Raw genomic sequence first — 16774 nt, forward strand, 5'->3', positions numbered from 1 at the left:
TTTACCCTGCACAGCCCCCGTGCACCGACTCACAGGTCAGGTGAATTCTTGCCTGATCACCTTGGCCTGTGTTTTCTTGCAAGGGTGAGCATACTTCTCTGCCTGCCGGACTCCCACACCCAGGTAAGCCCTGACAGATACCTCTTAAAATTCCCAAACCATGGCTTACAATGATACAGACAGCTTTTGAGAAGTTTATATGGCTGAAAAAAAAACCGAGGGTGAATAAAAAAAATACTAAATATGAGTTCCAAAAAGGGTGGGTTGGGGGTCCCAGATATTCTAGAGACATATGAGACATGCGCATTGGCTCATTTAATTATATCACTAAAGGAGAGCTCCGCAGAGGAAGCCTGGGCAAAAATAGAAGCCACAAGACTGGGATCTCCAGACTTATTAGCTATATTTTGGAGTCTACAAAAGAGAAATAATACAAACATAGGCCTAATTATGGATAATTTATTATGGCAGTGGAAAAATTGGAAAAAGAGACTTAAGATACTGGATAAAATTATCACGGATATACCTTTCAACATTTTGACAGTCAATATAGAAGATTTAAATATAAAAAACTGGACGGCTAATGGTATTAATAATATAGACCAAATAATGCAACAGAATCAAATTATGTCCTTTGAGGACATTAGGCAGCTATTTTCCCTTCCCTATAGAGAGAACTTTACATATTTAAGGATAAAGCATTTCTTACATAAACATGGGGCCATAGAGTCATCTGAAGGATTACATACATTCATGAATTTAATTAACTCTAAAAGTGATAAAAATTTAGTATCACATTGTGCCAAACTATATAAATCAAGCCCAACATTTCCAGCCCTTGTATCTTGGGAAAAAGACCTACAGGTTACTATTACAAGAAATGAGTGGATAAATGCAAATAATGCCGTAACTAAGGCTATCCATTGTTTAAATTCATCTGAAAGTCATTATAAGATCATTAATAGATGGCATTACGTCCCCACTAAACTGGCAAAAATGTACCCATCCTCTCAATATAAGTGTTGGAGATGTGGCTCATCTAGAGCAGACTATGTCCACATCTGGTGGTCATGTCCAAACCTAAGTCAACTATGGAATAAAGTAGCAACATTTTGTCAAGAGGTGATAAAAGTAGATCTTGACTTTACCTGTAAGTCTTTCGTATTACATCTAGGTTGGCCTAGAATTTCAAGAAGCAAAAAAGATATAGTGATTCACATCTTAACGGAGACTAAAGCAACATTGGCGAGATATTGGAAATTATCTGATTATCTCTTGGGACATGATAAAACTTCAGGTCCTGAACCATTGCAAAATGGAGATTGGAATCCTGAGACAAGACAACTATACTAATCCTAGAATAGAACAATGGGAGGAATGGGTAAAAAAGATAAGCCCTACATAAGGAAAATAGTGGTATTCATTATTTGATTTTAGCACAGTATGAGTATTGGACACTACTGTTAAAAACTATGTAGCGAACAATAATAGAAAAAAAAATTTTTTTGAGAAGAATAAAAGATGATAAACTTACTGTGACAAATAACTTATGAATATAGACAGATCAGAAAAATGTCTTAATAATTTCACATCTTACAGAGCTAACACTGTTGATACGTCTTGGGGCTGTAATGTTTCTATATTTTGCATCTCTATATAAAGCCGTCTTCTCGGCTATTAATAACGTACATTTTCTTTAAAACAAAAAAAGAGAAAGTAGAAGAAAAGGAAAAAGTAAAGGGGAAAATACCAAGCCCCATAGTAAGGCATTATCTATCAGGATATATAGACCTCGGCACAGTATGACTTTATGTTTGTTTTGTTTTTACGTTTACATGGTTTATCATAGACAGTAGATAGCTATTTAAGGTTCTCTCAAGTTGAAGTAAAGATACTAAATGTGTATGTCGTCTAATTTATAATTAAGAGGATAATTAAGGATAATAAATTAAAATATTCAGTATCTTAGAGGGCTAGAACTGTCGAAACTTATTTATTGTTTTATTGTCTATTTTTTTTTTAAGTCCTGTACTGTCTATTGTAATACATTTTCGTAAAATAAAAAATTGAAATGAAAAAAAAAGAAAAGTGGGAAAAAGATCTTCATACACAAATAGAGGAGGAAAGTTGGAAAAGTTCTTTTAATAAATGATATAAACACGTCCACTGCTTAAATTTGACAGATTTACAGTTTAAACTTTCCAATAGATGGTACTTAACACCGGATCTTTTAAATAAAATATATCCATAGGGAAATATAGGAGGAAATAAAGGTTAAACCCATTATTTTTCTTCTGCTTGAGTTAAGAAAACAAGAAACATTGTATTAATAATGCTAAAGAGACCTTGGAGTTGCTTATATTATGTAATAGTTTAAATAACTATACAATGTCAATGTATCTATCTGACATATAATAAAATATATATGTATATATATATATATCATATCAAGGACATCTGGAACAATATTTTTACGGTATGAATGGCAAATTGGCTTGCTATAATGAGATTTGGTCTTCAAAGTTTGAAACGATTGTAGATAATAAAATCCCTTGAGCCTGGATCATCAAATCGTCATTGAACCTGTCTGTTACCTGTGTGTCAGTAAGTGTATCTGTGTGTGTGTGTCTATATGAGTGTGTGTGTATCTGTATGTGTGTATGTGTCTGTGTTTGTATGTGTGTGTATCTGTATGTGTGTGTATATGTGTGTGTGTTTGTGTGTGTGTATGTGTGTGTGTGTGTCTGTAAATGTCTGTGTGTGTATCTGTATATGTGTCAGTATGTGTCTGTGTGTGTATATGTACGTGTAATTGTTTATCTGTAAGCTTGTCAGTGTTTCTGTGTGTCTGTGTATCTCTATGTGTGTGAATATTAGTGTCTGTGTAACTGTATGTGTGAGTGATTGTGTGTCTATGTATCTTCATGTGCATACCTATGTATTTGCCTGTCTGTAGGTGGGTCTGTGTGTGTGCCTGTGTATCTGTCTGTCAGTGGGCACCTGTGTGTCTATGTATCTGTATGTGTGTATGTGTGTATGTGTGTATGTGTGTATGTGCATATATCTCAGCATCTCAACACTATACACAAATACACCCCTGCATTCTTAACATCAACACTACATACAAACACAAACCTGCACTAAAGCCTCAACACTACATACAAAAAAACCTCTGTATTAAAGGGACACTATAGTCACCTGAACAACTTTAGCTTAATGAAGCAGTTTTGATGTATAGGACATGCCCCTGCAGCCTCACTGCTCAATCCTCTGCCATTTAGGAGTTAAATCCCTTTGTTTATGAACCCTAGTCACACCTCCATGCATGTGACTTGCACAGCCTTCCATAAACACTTCCTGTAAAGAGAGCCCTATTTAAGCTTTCTTTATTGCAAGTTCTGTTTAATTAAGATGTTCTTATCCCCTGCTATGTTAATAGCTTGCTAGACCCTGCAAGAGCCTCCTGTATGTCATTAAAGTTCAATTTAGAGATTGAGATACAATTATTTAAGGTAAATTACATCTGTTTGAAAGTGAAACCAGTTTTTTTTTCATGCAGGCTCTGTCAATCATAGCCAGGGGAGGTGTGGCTAGGGCTGCATAAACAGAAACAAAGTGATTTAACTCCTAAATGACAGTGAATTGAGCAGTGAAATTGCAGGGGAATGATCTATACACTAAAACTGCTTTATTTAGCTAAAGTAATTTAGGTGACTATAGTGTTCCTTTAAAACACCACCATTATATATAATCACACCACTGTATTCACAAACCACACTACACACAAGCACACTCCTGCATTTAAATGCCAACATTAATTACAAACACACCCCTACATTCACTCACAGAGACTAAAAAAAAAAAACATGCTTACATTCAAGCACACAAACAATGCTCAGTGCTAAATGCATTGAAAACACACACACTCCACAAAAAATATGTGGGTGTTTTTTTTACATTTTAAAGTGGGAGGGGGAGGCCAAATGTAGGATGTGCCCTGGGTACCTGGGTGCTCTAGGTATGCCCCTGGTTCTGGCCATTATCCATTCAGCTGCTTATTACTAATTAAACCTGTAAATTCTGCCTCAGTCAGGCAATACCTGGCACCTATTATTGTGTAGTATAGGATTCCTCCTCATATCTTTTTGGGAGGGTGAGGGTTTTTAATTAGGGAAACAAGCTAGAGTTCAGCTGTTGGTATTTATTCATGTAACACTAATTCATAGTAAAGTGAAAACAAATGGATTTTAAACCTTTGGCTAAAATACTAGTACTGAATATATTTTTTAATTCACAATTAAAAAGAAGAAGAGTATTAGAACCTTGTTGATAGCTTTTTATCCCTTTTACCTGTAAATGGAAAATATGTTGTCTGTACATTAACTGATTTTGGGAATTTCTTTTATAAATGTAAAAAATTTGGTATAGAAAAGCTAAGGGTATGAAAAGCATAGCAATCCCTGTAGTGATTGTAGCTGTCCCCTCCAAACACGAGTTGAGGCTGCGAGTTGAGGGTCAAGTAAAACTGCTTTAATGAGCACAAAGGCATTTCTTTTATACACATTTTCAGGCCAGAGGCACACCCCCTGGACCTGATGGAACACCGGGACAAAAGGGACACAAACCAATAGGAACAGTAATTAACACAGAAACACTCCCTCATACAGTCAGCAATCCCTCCTCTCTAGTTTAAAAGAAACAAATGCAAACCACCAGTAGTAAAGTGATTAGTGCAAACACAAAATATATAAAATAACTTAACTTATAGGTACAACAGCATCCCACGGTTACCTCCCAGTTGGTAACCATATAGCATAAATGTATAGGAAGATGGGGATTTTGGAATATCGCTGAAGTGCCTAGAATAAAGAACAAAAACGTAGTGCAATATTGTCTGAAACCAATATAAAACAGGGTATTACATTACACTCACAAATCTCGAGCGTTTAAGGCGTGTTAGAGGTGCCTCCCCACGATGTTTTTTTTAATAGAAATCTTCCTTCAATAATGACCGCAGGGTGCCCCGGTTGCTAGGATGATCCAATGATCCAGCCTCACCAAACAGCTCCCAGAAAAACGGTTTAATTGATAAATAAAATCAAGAGTACAAAATAACAAATTGTATCAATATACATATGATAATATAAAATATAAAAAAGTCCACAGGTCCTACGCGTTTCGTTCTATGCAAGAACTTCCTCAGGGACCAAGTAATAAAATTCAATGATCAAAATACATTAATCAGAAAAATAATCTAACAATCCACTCTAACAAACTGCTTTAAATAGGGCTAACCCTTATAGTTCATTGGTGAAGAAGATGGGCGTCTTCTTTTTCAGACTTTGCCATTTGCTCGTTGGTTTTCTCCCATATGTTAAGCGTTACCGGCTTGATGAAATTTCTGATCGCCTTTTCTATCAGCACTTCCGTGTTCGTACACGTGGTACACTTGCGTTCCATCAAACATGGCCGTGCGTTCCAAGGGGCGAAGATATGCATAAACTTACAGTCTCCCCCTCTGGTCGCAGAGAGAAATTACCGCCAATGTATCTAAATGAAAATCTATTAATGAATAGTATTATGCAACAGAAAACATCCTGTTAATTAATATATAATAATTTTTATCTTATTTATACAACAAAATGGGACTTCTTATCACAGCATCCCACTTGTTTATATATACTTTTCTAAAAATACGAACATAATTAAATACAACAAAAATGTGTATATATTTAATTCAATCAATTTCATTGTGAAAAATGATAAAAAGATGAAGTGTCAAAAAAGTGAAAAATATTATTATTTATTTTACAGTTTTATCCTTTTTTCATTAGAACACTTACTACCAAATTTATTTCACAAATAGTGCCAGAACTGGCCTTGAAATGATATATAAAGAACAAACTTAATTTATCCATAACAAATTAGTACAGTGAATACCAAATTACAAATCCATATTGTGCTGATACATTAACCATGTATTTATAGTATACAATATACATTTATCCAGAAGACATGAATATTTTAAACATTTTTATTCCTCATATGTATTATTCATATGGCTTTCAATATTAGTAATTCCCTCGGAAAAAAAAAATATATATATTTCAGAACCAGACAATTTCAAAAAAATGTTCCAAAAAAATAGCTGTTTAGAAAAAGGGAAAAAAAAAGGGGAAGTATAAATATATTGGAACCAGAATGTTAGAATGACTAACATCCCAAAAAACACACTAGATCCACATCTATATTTAAACCCCTTGGTAATAATGTTCCTAATTCGCGGATCCAGTATGTTTCCCTCTGTGCCAATCTCCTTTCTCTATTTCCTCCCCTCCAATGGGGTAATACACGTTCTATACCTATACAACGTAGTTGTTTCAAAGAAAAAAGGGGGCAGCTATTACAATGGAGGGGAACAGAGTGGGTTTCCAATTTCTTTTTGATATTATTAATGTGTTCCAATAATCTCACTTTTAGACACCTCTTTGTACGGCCCACATACTGGCTGCCACACGGACACTGGAGTAAATACACCACAAAATCAGAGCGACAGCCAATACCTGTCCGTATAGAATATGGACGATCATGACAAGAACCAAGAAAAGTGGTGGCCTGACTAGTATTCACCTGGGAACATGCTTTACATGATCGACACCCTTTAAAACCATTGATCTGAATTTTGGTATTTGAACTGATGTTTCTTTTTAAGGGGTAACTAGGGGCCAAAAGGTTTTTAAGTATTTTCTCCTTTTGTACACAATTTGTGGTTTAGCAGGTAGAAGGCTCCCCAGTAAAGGGTCCTCCAAAAGAATAGGCCAATATTTTTGCAAACTTCTTCTGATTTTTGAATGATCACTATTAAATTGGGTGAAAAATGCTTGTTGAAAATTCCCTCTTTCAGTTTCCCTTTTTTTTGGATTCTCTATTAGTAGTTCATTTCTATCTATTCTGGATATATCACGTATCTCTCTATCAATCTTTTTACGACCGTAGCCTTTATGTACAAGTTTGTCAGCTATATGTTGCGCCTGGGTATGGAAATCGTTAGTATGGGAACAGTTGTGTCGAACTCTCATCAGCTGTCCTCTGACTATCCCCTTCAGCCAGGGCTGATAATGGCAACTTTGTTGGTGGACGTAACTGTTCCCATCTGTGGGCTTAAAAAAGCATTTGGTTTTTATTTCAGGTCCTTCACCCAAAAGGGTCAAATCCAAAAAATTAATCTCTTGGCGAGAGTCTTAAATTATAATCATTTTGATTGAGATGATGAACAAAAGACATAAACTCGACCTCTAACCCCCTCCAGACTATTACCACATCGTCGATGTAGCGACGCCATAGGACCAGGTTCCCAGCCTAGTCATGTCCCGACCACACGCAGAGGTCTTCCCATCTGCGCATGTAAATATTGGCATGACTGGGTGGGGAACCTGGTCCTATGGCGTCGCTACATCGACTATGTGGTAATAGTCTGGAGGGGGTTAGAGGTCGAGTTTATGTCTTTTGTTCATCATCTCAATTAAAATGATTATAATTTAAGACTCTCGCCAAGAGATTAATTAGAGAGATTAATTTTTTGGATTTGGTTGCGGTTTTTGGATCTTCTCGCTGACCTGGATACCCTATTGGCTATCACTTGAGGAGGGAATTTTAAAGGAACATACCCCCCATTTTCATCAAGGGGAGGCACCCATAATACACTTTATTTTCCTGGAATATGTGAGTGCATTCTGATCACTAGAAGCTTTATTACAGTGTTTTAGCAATATTTGCACTATGTTTTGTCCTCTATTATAGGCACACGAGCAGAATCCCAAAATTTTCCTATCAATTATACAGTCTTGTTATATGGTTATCAGCTGGGAGATAACCGTGGGAAGCCGTGTACCCATCAGTTTTTTTTCTCTTGTGTTTATCACTTGTTCACGGGTGTCCGTGTTTTGTTACCTACTGTTTTTTTCCCATTAAGAAGGTGTTGTAAGATAGACTTTTTGAATATTGAGGTTTGGGTGTCATGTGCTTATTGTGTTCCAAAAGTGATAGCGTCTCTAAGTCTCTAAGGTCACTGCCTCTTTCACCAAGTCCCAGAATGGGATTATCTTAGGGCAGTCCCACCAAATGTGAAAACATTTTTTTTTTTTTTTTTAAATGGGCCTATTCCATGGGCCTGGGCCTGGAGCTGCAGCTCCATCAGCCCCTATGTTAATCCGGCCCTGCCTCTGTGTCTGGAACCAATTTCCTGGAACTGCAGCGCTGCAGCTATCAGAAACACCACTCCAGCCATACGTAATGTGGGGTGGTTGTTAAAGTAATTAATCGAATATGTGTGATCAAAATGCTGAAGGGCAGCTTCCTCCATGAAATGAGTTTCCTGCAGAAATGCCACGGAGATATGCTTTTTCTTTAATTCTCTCAATTAGCGGGACCTATGTTTCGGATATATTCAATCCTCTGCAATTGAAGGTAAGGACCAATAGAGGCGCAGGACGATAGGCCATTCTTCTCTCTGGCGTGACAAACAGGATGCCAGACAAAAATAAAAGGCAATAAAAAAAGGGAAATGGCACAATCCCAGTATAAAAGTAACCAAAAACACTTTAATTAAAATGCTTTAAAAAAAATCCACGTTTCACCACATAGGGCTTTATCAAGTGGAAACAAACAGCTTTTATAGGAAATAACAGAAAAAAATAGAAAATTACATCAACGAGAGACAGCTCTTTTAAAAAAAAAAAACTTTTTTACTTCTTTAAATACATAGTTACATAGTTACATCGCTGAAAAGAGACTTGTGTCCATCAAGTTCAGCCTTCCTCACATGTTTTTGCTGTTGAACCAAAAGAAGGCAAAAAACCCAGTCTGAAGCGCTTCCAATTTTGCAACAAACTAGGAAAAAATTCCCTCTTGACCCCAAAATAGCAGTCAGATGTCTCCTTGTATCAAGCAGCTATTACCCCACTAATTAGAAATTATATCCCTGTATGTTATGTTTTTGGAAGTATTTATCCAATTGCAGTTTAAACATCTGTATGGACTCTGACAAAACCACCTTTCTTTATTTAATATATATGTAAACAACTTTCTGGCAGGTGGCCATATTGGGAGGGGAATTTAACAGGGAAAACGATTGTATACTAACACATCAGTCATCTTAGGAGGGGAATTATAAAAGGAGTTAAAATAGACATATTTAAACAAACTTGAATATTTGCTAATAGCATGAGGTTATACGGTCTGGTGAAAAAAACTGTTAATGTTAAATACAAATATATACATAAGTAGATAGTTACAAAGAAACATATATGCATAAAAAGTATAAAAGTATTGTAAAAAAAATTATAACAAAATTAAACAAATAAAAATTGGCATTAAGGTTTTTTTTTTAAAAGAAACACCCAATACATTTATTTTTTTTACCTAAAATCTTTTTATATCCCCACCTCTCCAAGGAATTTAGCAGTTTATGAAAAACTGCAATAATTACAGTTGCAGGGTTAAGGGTAGTGGGAGTTTGCACCCAGACCACTCCAATGGGCAGAAGTGGTCTGGGTGCCTGGAGTGTCCCTTTAGCTAGAGTACAGCTATATACATACTTTTCTTCTTACTTTATGGTTTACAAAATACTATATTTTTCACGATAGCACTCTGCTCTCACTGTGTGATAACAAACCTTTCTTCTATTTTAATGTATGAAATAAATGATAAATTTTAACCTCTACCTTTACCTGTATGTACATTTTTTGTGGGCAAATTTCTAATCTTGCAAATCATACTAATACCATAGGCTTACAGCATAGGATGCCATACTTCACATGCTTTGACATGGTATTGTAGAACATCAAACATGCATTGTGCTTGTACGCAGGTGAACTGCTTCCTTATTGGCTCTTTTATAGTTTAATAGTTTTTACTGCACAAAGAGAAATTAACTCTCAATACCTCCAAGTTCTTACTAACCTCCAGTCTCTTCCCTGATTGATGTGACCATTGTATCTCTTCTTGTTACAGACTCCCCTTGGCGCCCTCAGATAGGAGATATAATAATACCGGATTGGTTACACCGCGCTGAGGCCAAGCTGCAATGTACAATCTCTGGCTATTTCCCTGATAATCTGGATGTGAAATGGTTCAGGAGGGAACCTGGAAAGCAGGAACTGTACCTTGTGTCTCCCAGTGAGAAATACAAGCTCCCAGTGATGGATGTAACCAGACAGGAGGATCGGACTTATACCTGTACAGCCAGTCTGATTGTCACAGTGTCTGCTAGAACTGATCATGGAGCGGAATTCATCTGCCAGGTGGGACATCCCAGTGTGGAGAGACCCTTGGAGAGAAGAACAAGGGAACTAAGTGTGAAAGGTGGGTTTGGTGTACAGCAGGTCCATAAACACAGACACACAATGTACAATAACTACTTATTAACTACTCGCTGCCTGACACCTGTTTAGTGCAGAGAGGCGGAGAGGCTGCAGTAAAGTAACATCTACCTCCTGGTCAGATACAGCAGCAGTTTACATGTGATTACTATATCATGGGGACATTAAACGTTTCACTTTCCTTTCTGCTTACTATTTAAAGACACTCACTGTGTGATATGATTACTACGTCAGAAATGCCCATTTTAAGGCTTTAATTTTTTGTAGTATGTTTTGTGCAACTAAGTAAAGGGACAAGGAACATTTTGAGGAAGTGCTGGTTTGCTTTGTTTCCTGGAGTCTACTGCTAGTTTTGGAATAATCTAAATCCATGCCTTCCCCCCCCCCCCCCACCCCCCGGGGTACATCTTTTTCTTTTATATGTTTCACTAATTCTCCCAATTGACCATTTTCAGGAATCCCAGTAATAGGGAACTTTGTACAAAAGGATCGATATATCTCATTGGACGTTGATGGCTTTTACCCGAAGGATATTACGATAACCTGGAGCCGGGCTGAGAATAAACAAGAGAATTATAAGAGAATCCCTGACTCCTCCATTCAGAATACATCACATCAGAATAACGATCGCACCTACAGACTAACCAGCAGGTGTGAAGGTCTGACACGGATAGATCGTATAAATCTGGATATCATCTATTTCAAGGTGGTGGTGGAACATGATAGCCTATGGTCTCCGGTAGAGCACAACTTCCAGCGTTCATATGGTAAATGTCCCTCAGATAGAATTACTGGGTTTATTATATCTGGGGTTATGTTTATTGTTATATCATCCTTTATAAAGAAGGAATTAGAAGACTCGTCTGACTCATCCAAATGGCAATGTATAGTTATACACAGAAAGTCTGATGGGATTTAGTGAGTGAATGAAGGATGGCTGACTAGTTAAAGAGAAAATTGATAAAGCAATATATAAAGTAGCTGGACAGAAATATTTGGGGTTAACCCATAGAACGAAATAACATACAGACAAAAACAACGCTGTCCAGTGACCAGAAAGTGATTAGAAATTAAAAAAATAAACTTTTATTAGATTCAAAATTTAAAAAAGTCTAGAGAGATGCCTAGCTCTGGATGAATGCATATATAGGGCACTAAATAGACCCAATCAGAGATATAAGGGAAAACAGGGAGGGTATAGAAAGGAAAAAAGAATAATAGAAAAATCTTAAATATTGTCTCTAGTATAGGTGAGTCTGTTAAATAAGAGCAAAAAATGGCAATATCTAATTCCCAATGTGCTGTTTCAGTAAAAGGTGAAACAAAGTCTCCATGATAGAGACATCGATCTTTTAAACAAGTGTCTAATTAGCCAGAAAAAGAGAGGTTGCCAGTATAAATGCCTATGTCTTAGTTACAGACTGAGACAATGGAAATTCCAAGGTGTGGACTAAGTCTGATAGTAACCGCTGCAAAAAAGTGGCCCCGGTTGTCTAAACAGTGACTTGGGGTTGCAGGAAAAAAAAAAAAAAGAAATTGGTTCCACAGACCTAGAGTTTGAACAGTATGCAAAATACAAACTAGCCCAGGGTAGTACATACAACTAAGGTCAAAATAGTTATCAAATTACCCTGTCAGAGAAGATTACTAATCTGTCCTGGGCTAGCTAAAGACGTGTAGCTGTAATATGGATACAGTCAGGCTAGGTAAGTTAGAGGAAAATATCCATGATTTCTAACCATAGGCTTTAATACCTGCCTAAGCCTGACGAGTGTCTGATAACAACTTTCTAGTCTAAATGCTGGAAATCCGTCACAAAGATTCTAAAGCTCTCTAACCTATAATATCTCACTGATAGGGAGAGCATAGAATTACCGGCTAGCAGATGTACTACACTAATGATGTAGAATTATTAAAAACCTTTATTAAACATGTATTGAATTTTTTGTACTAACTCCATTTTAACTTCATTACATGACAGATTTCCTAACAGCATTTAGAATACTGCATAGAGACTGTATTTTCTAGAAGGACATGACTAACACCGGAATTATCAAGTTCCTGTAATATGAAACAAAGTATACTATAGCTAGGCCATGTGAAAACTGCTCTAATGAAATGTTCTTTCATAAAAAAGACCCTGAACCTGACCACGAGTCTGACATCACTAACTACCCAAAATTACGCCCAAGCCCCCCTTCCCACCGAGTAAGCCTCGTGCTGGGAAAGATGGCGCTTGAGCCATCTGTCCACACCCGTGTCCAAAATAACGCCACCTCCCGGTAGGAGGACACCTAGCTAACCACTTAGTTCTTGAGCCAATTAGCAATATTGATGGGTGGACATTGACATAACCACTTAACACCTAATCCAATTAATGATGTTTATTTGTTGTTATCTTGATATACAATGATGATGTAATTTTGCTCTTATAAGGGTCTGCGAGCCCGCTTTTAATCAGATGCCATTGCATTTTCTCGAAGTGCTTTTAACCTGAACTCCGTGTGTCAGTGTGAACTTACTTCTGCGTATACGCAATTTAATCATCTCAGATTTGGACAGGAACAGATAGACATTTAAACATATTTGTTTATTTCTAAATTAATCTACATCACTAACTCGTTCTGAATGCAATGGTATCGAATTTCAAACTTGCTAGGCTAATGCTCGGTTAAATGACTAGAAAAGATAAGAGGTAGAGCTACACGACGGAGCCCCGACGCGCGTTTCGCCAGTAAGCGGCTCTTCAAGGGGTAAAGCAATGCCCTCACAAGCTCGGTTTAAATATGGCGCCAAAAAACCTGATTGGCTAGTAGGAGATAAACCGGCAGATACAGGTGGAAGTATTGTCTTGCTAAATCGTCATAAGTATATTGAAATGTGTATGCTACATCTAGATGACCATAACTGTTATCAAACTTTATCCAAGGACCCTACAACTGATTTTTTTAAGGAACTAGATAATATCTTGATAGAAGCTGAATCACTACAGATCATTACGTCTCAAGAATATAAATATCTACTACCTCATAAAAATCAGACTATAGCTACATTTTATTGTCTACCTGAAATACACAAAAATCCTATAAGTCCACCTGGTAGACCTATAGTCTCAGGCAATAATTGTCTAACAGAAAGATCCAGCAGATTCATTGACAAAATCTTACGACCTATGTGTCAGGATCGGGACAGGGATCCAACACGCAAAGTACAAACAGGAGGTAGGTACGTATACCGGACCTTAGAATGGCCGGACTAACGTAAGGAGTAAGCAAAGAATGGTCTAGAGACAAGCCGAGGTCGAGGGAACGAGAGAGCAGATAAGCGAGAGACAAGCCGAGTCAAAGGGTAATAGAGGTAAGCAGGGTAGAACAAACAAGCCGGGTCAAAACCAAAGAGACAAATAGATAACAAGAGCACTGAGTGACTAGACAAGCTAGAACCACGACAGGGCAATGAACAAATGCAGAAAGCCCTACTTTATACCCTGGTTCTAGATAGGTAATCACGCCCCCGACGAGTCCTGATTCGTGCTCGGGACTTGATTGACAGGTCGGAACGGATTGTCGTCATGACGTCGGCTACCGAGCGCCGCGTCATAAAAGGAAGCGGGTCCCTCGCGGCCGGCGTGTAAACGGCCGAGAGAACTGCGAGGAACGAGTGAGTCAGCCCCTCTGAGAGGACGAACGTCTAAGTGTCTCACCTCCTCTGAGGTAGAGACAACAGGTACCCTGACACTATGGTCATTACACTACCATCATACTTACAAGATACTAAATCAACTCTGCTAACTTTAGAGGGCTTACAGGTCCCCCCCTATACCCTCTTAGCGAGCCTAGATGTGGTATCGTTGTATTCCAACATTCCACACGAAAAAGGAATTCAAGCTTGTGAATTCTTCTTGGATCAATCCACCTATGATCCCTCTAAGAAGAATTTCATCCTAAAGTTACTAAAATTCATTCTGACTCATAACTACTTTACCTTCAATGGTAGTTACTAGTGTTGTCGCGAACCCGAAATTTTCGGTTCGCGAACGGCGAACGCGAACTTCCGCAAATGTTCGCGAACGGGCGAACCGTGCGAACTGCCATAGACTTCAATGGACAGGCGAATTTTAAAACACACAGGGACTCTTTCTGGCCACAATAGTGATGGAAAAGTTGTTTCAAGGGGACTAACACCTGGACTGTGGCATGCCGGAGGGGGATCCATGGCAAAACTCCCATGGAAAATTACATAGTTGATGCAGAGTCTGGTTTTAATCCATAAAGGGCATAAATCACCTAACATTCCTAAATTGTTTGGAATAACGTGCTTTAAAACATCAGGTATGATGTTGTATCGATCAGGTAGTGTAAGGGTTACGCCCGCTTCACAGTGACAGACCAAACTCCCCGTTTAACGCACCGCAAACAGTCCTCTATATACAGAGTAAACATGGCTCCCTCTATATACAGAGTAACATGGCTCCCTCTGTATACTGTGTAAACATGGGGTCCCTCTATATACAGTGTAAACATGGCTCCCTCTATATACAGAGTAACATGGCTCCCTCTGTATACTGTGTAAACATGGCTCCCCTCTATATACAGTGTAAACATGGCTCCCTCTATATACAGAGTAACATGGCTCCCTCTATATACAGTGTAACATGGCTCCCCTCTATATACAGAGTAACATGGCTCCCCTCTATATACAGAGTAACATGGCTCCCCTCTATATACAGAGTAACATGGCTCCCCTCTATATACAGTGTAAACATGGCTCCTCTCTATATACAGAGTAACATGGCTCCCCTCTATATACAGAGTAACATGACTCCCCTCTATATACAGTGTAAACATGGCTCCTCTCTATATACAGAGTAACATGGCTCCTCTCTATATACAGAGTAACATGGCTCCCCTCTATATACAGAGTAACATGGCTCCCCTCTATATACAGTGTAAACATGGTTCCCTCTATATACAGTGTAAACATGGTTCCCTCTATATACAGTGTAAACATGGCTCCTCTCTATATACAGAGTAACATGGCTTCCCTCTATATACCGTGTAAACATGGCTCCCTCTATATACAGAATAACATGGCTTCCCTCTATATACCGTGTAAACATGGCTCCCCTCTGTATATAGAGGGAGCCATGTTTCCACTGTATATAGTGTAACATGGCTCCCCTCTATATACAGTGTAAACATGGCTCCTCTCTATATACAGAGTAACATGGCTCCCCTCTATACAGGGGCGTACCTGGAGCATTTGCCACCCGGGGCGGATCCTTTATTTGGCACCCCCCTCCCCAACTTTGAAATGTAAAAAACTGCTGCAATTTTTTTAAATGTATGTTTATGCAGTGTGTGTATAGTGTGTAAAGTGTGTGTATATTGTGTGTATAGTGAGTGTGTATAGTGTGTACAGTGTGTGTATATTGTGTGTGTATAGTGAGTGTGTATAGTGTGTACAGTGTGTGTATATTGTGTGTATAGTGAGTGTGTATAGTGTGTATAGTGTGTAGAGTGTGTATAGTGTGTGTATGCAGTGTATGTAGTGTGTGTGTATAGTGTGTGCATAGTGTATGCAGTGTGTGCATAGTGTAGTGTGTGTAGTGTGTGTATAGTGTGTGCAGTGTGTGTATAGTGTGTATGCAGTGTGTGTATAGTGTGTATGCAGTGTGTGCATAGTGTAGTGTGTGTAGTGTGTGTATAGTGTGTGCAGTGTGTGTATAGTGTGTATGCAGTGTGTGTATAGTGTGTATGCAGTGTGTGTATAGTGCATGCAGTGTGTGTATAGTGTGTGCAGTGTGTGTATAGTTAGTGCAGTGTGTGTATAGTGTATGCAGTGTGTGCAGAGTGTGTATAGTGTATGCAGTGTGTGTATAGTGTGTGTATAGTGTGCAGTGTGTGTATAGTGTGTGCAGTGTGTGTATAGTGTGTGTAGTGTGTGTATGCAGTGTGTGTAGTGTGTGTGTGCATAGTGTGTATAGTGTGTACAGTGTGTGTGTATATTGTGTGTGTAGTGTGTGTATAGTGTGTATGCAGTGTGTGTCCCCAAGCCCCTAGTCACACAACCAAATAAAAAAGCCCCTACCTACCCCCCTCACCCTAAAAAATAGTGAAGGGGGAATAAAATTACTACCCTGTAAAGTAAAATTCAACTTACTATTCAACGTCTTCTTCTTCTAAAATCTTCATTTTTTTAGCCCCAAAAAAGGCCAAATAAAAAGCCATCATACCTGTCGAACTTAAAAATAAAATAAAAAACCCGAGCACAAAAAAAAATTAATCCATCTTCACCCATGGAGGGCTCCGTGTCAGTGTTTATCAGGGATCCTTAGGATAGGTGTCAATCCATATCTGCCAAGTGACCCTATGTAGGGGGAACAGTCCCTATTC

At 38.1% G+C, this 16774-nt stretch overlaps 1 protein-coding gene across 1 annotated transcript in view; it reads left to right on the plus strand.

Annotated features, from left to right (window-relative positions):
- The window catches only part of LOC134571356 (uncharacterized), a 30192-nt gene extending 18894 nt beyond the window's left edge, over nt 1–11298 (plus strand). Inside the window, exons 8-9 of the mRNA XM_063429558.1 lie at nt 10012–10362; nt 10835–11298. Of these exons, the coding sequence (XP_063285628.1) occupies nt 10012–10362; nt 10835–11298 (815 nt within the window). The remainder of the gene's footprint in view (nt 1–10011; nt 10363–10834) is intronic.
- The last annotated feature ends 5476 nt before the right edge of the window (nt 11299–16774 follow it).

This window comes from Pelobates fuscus, chromosome 8 (assembly GCF_036172605.1).
Source record: "Pelobates fuscus isolate aPelFus1 chromosome 8, aPelFus1.pri, whole genome shotgun sequence".
NCBI classification, from domain to species: Eukaryota; Metazoa; Chordata; class Amphibia; order Anura; family Pelobatidae; genus Pelobates; species Pelobates fuscus.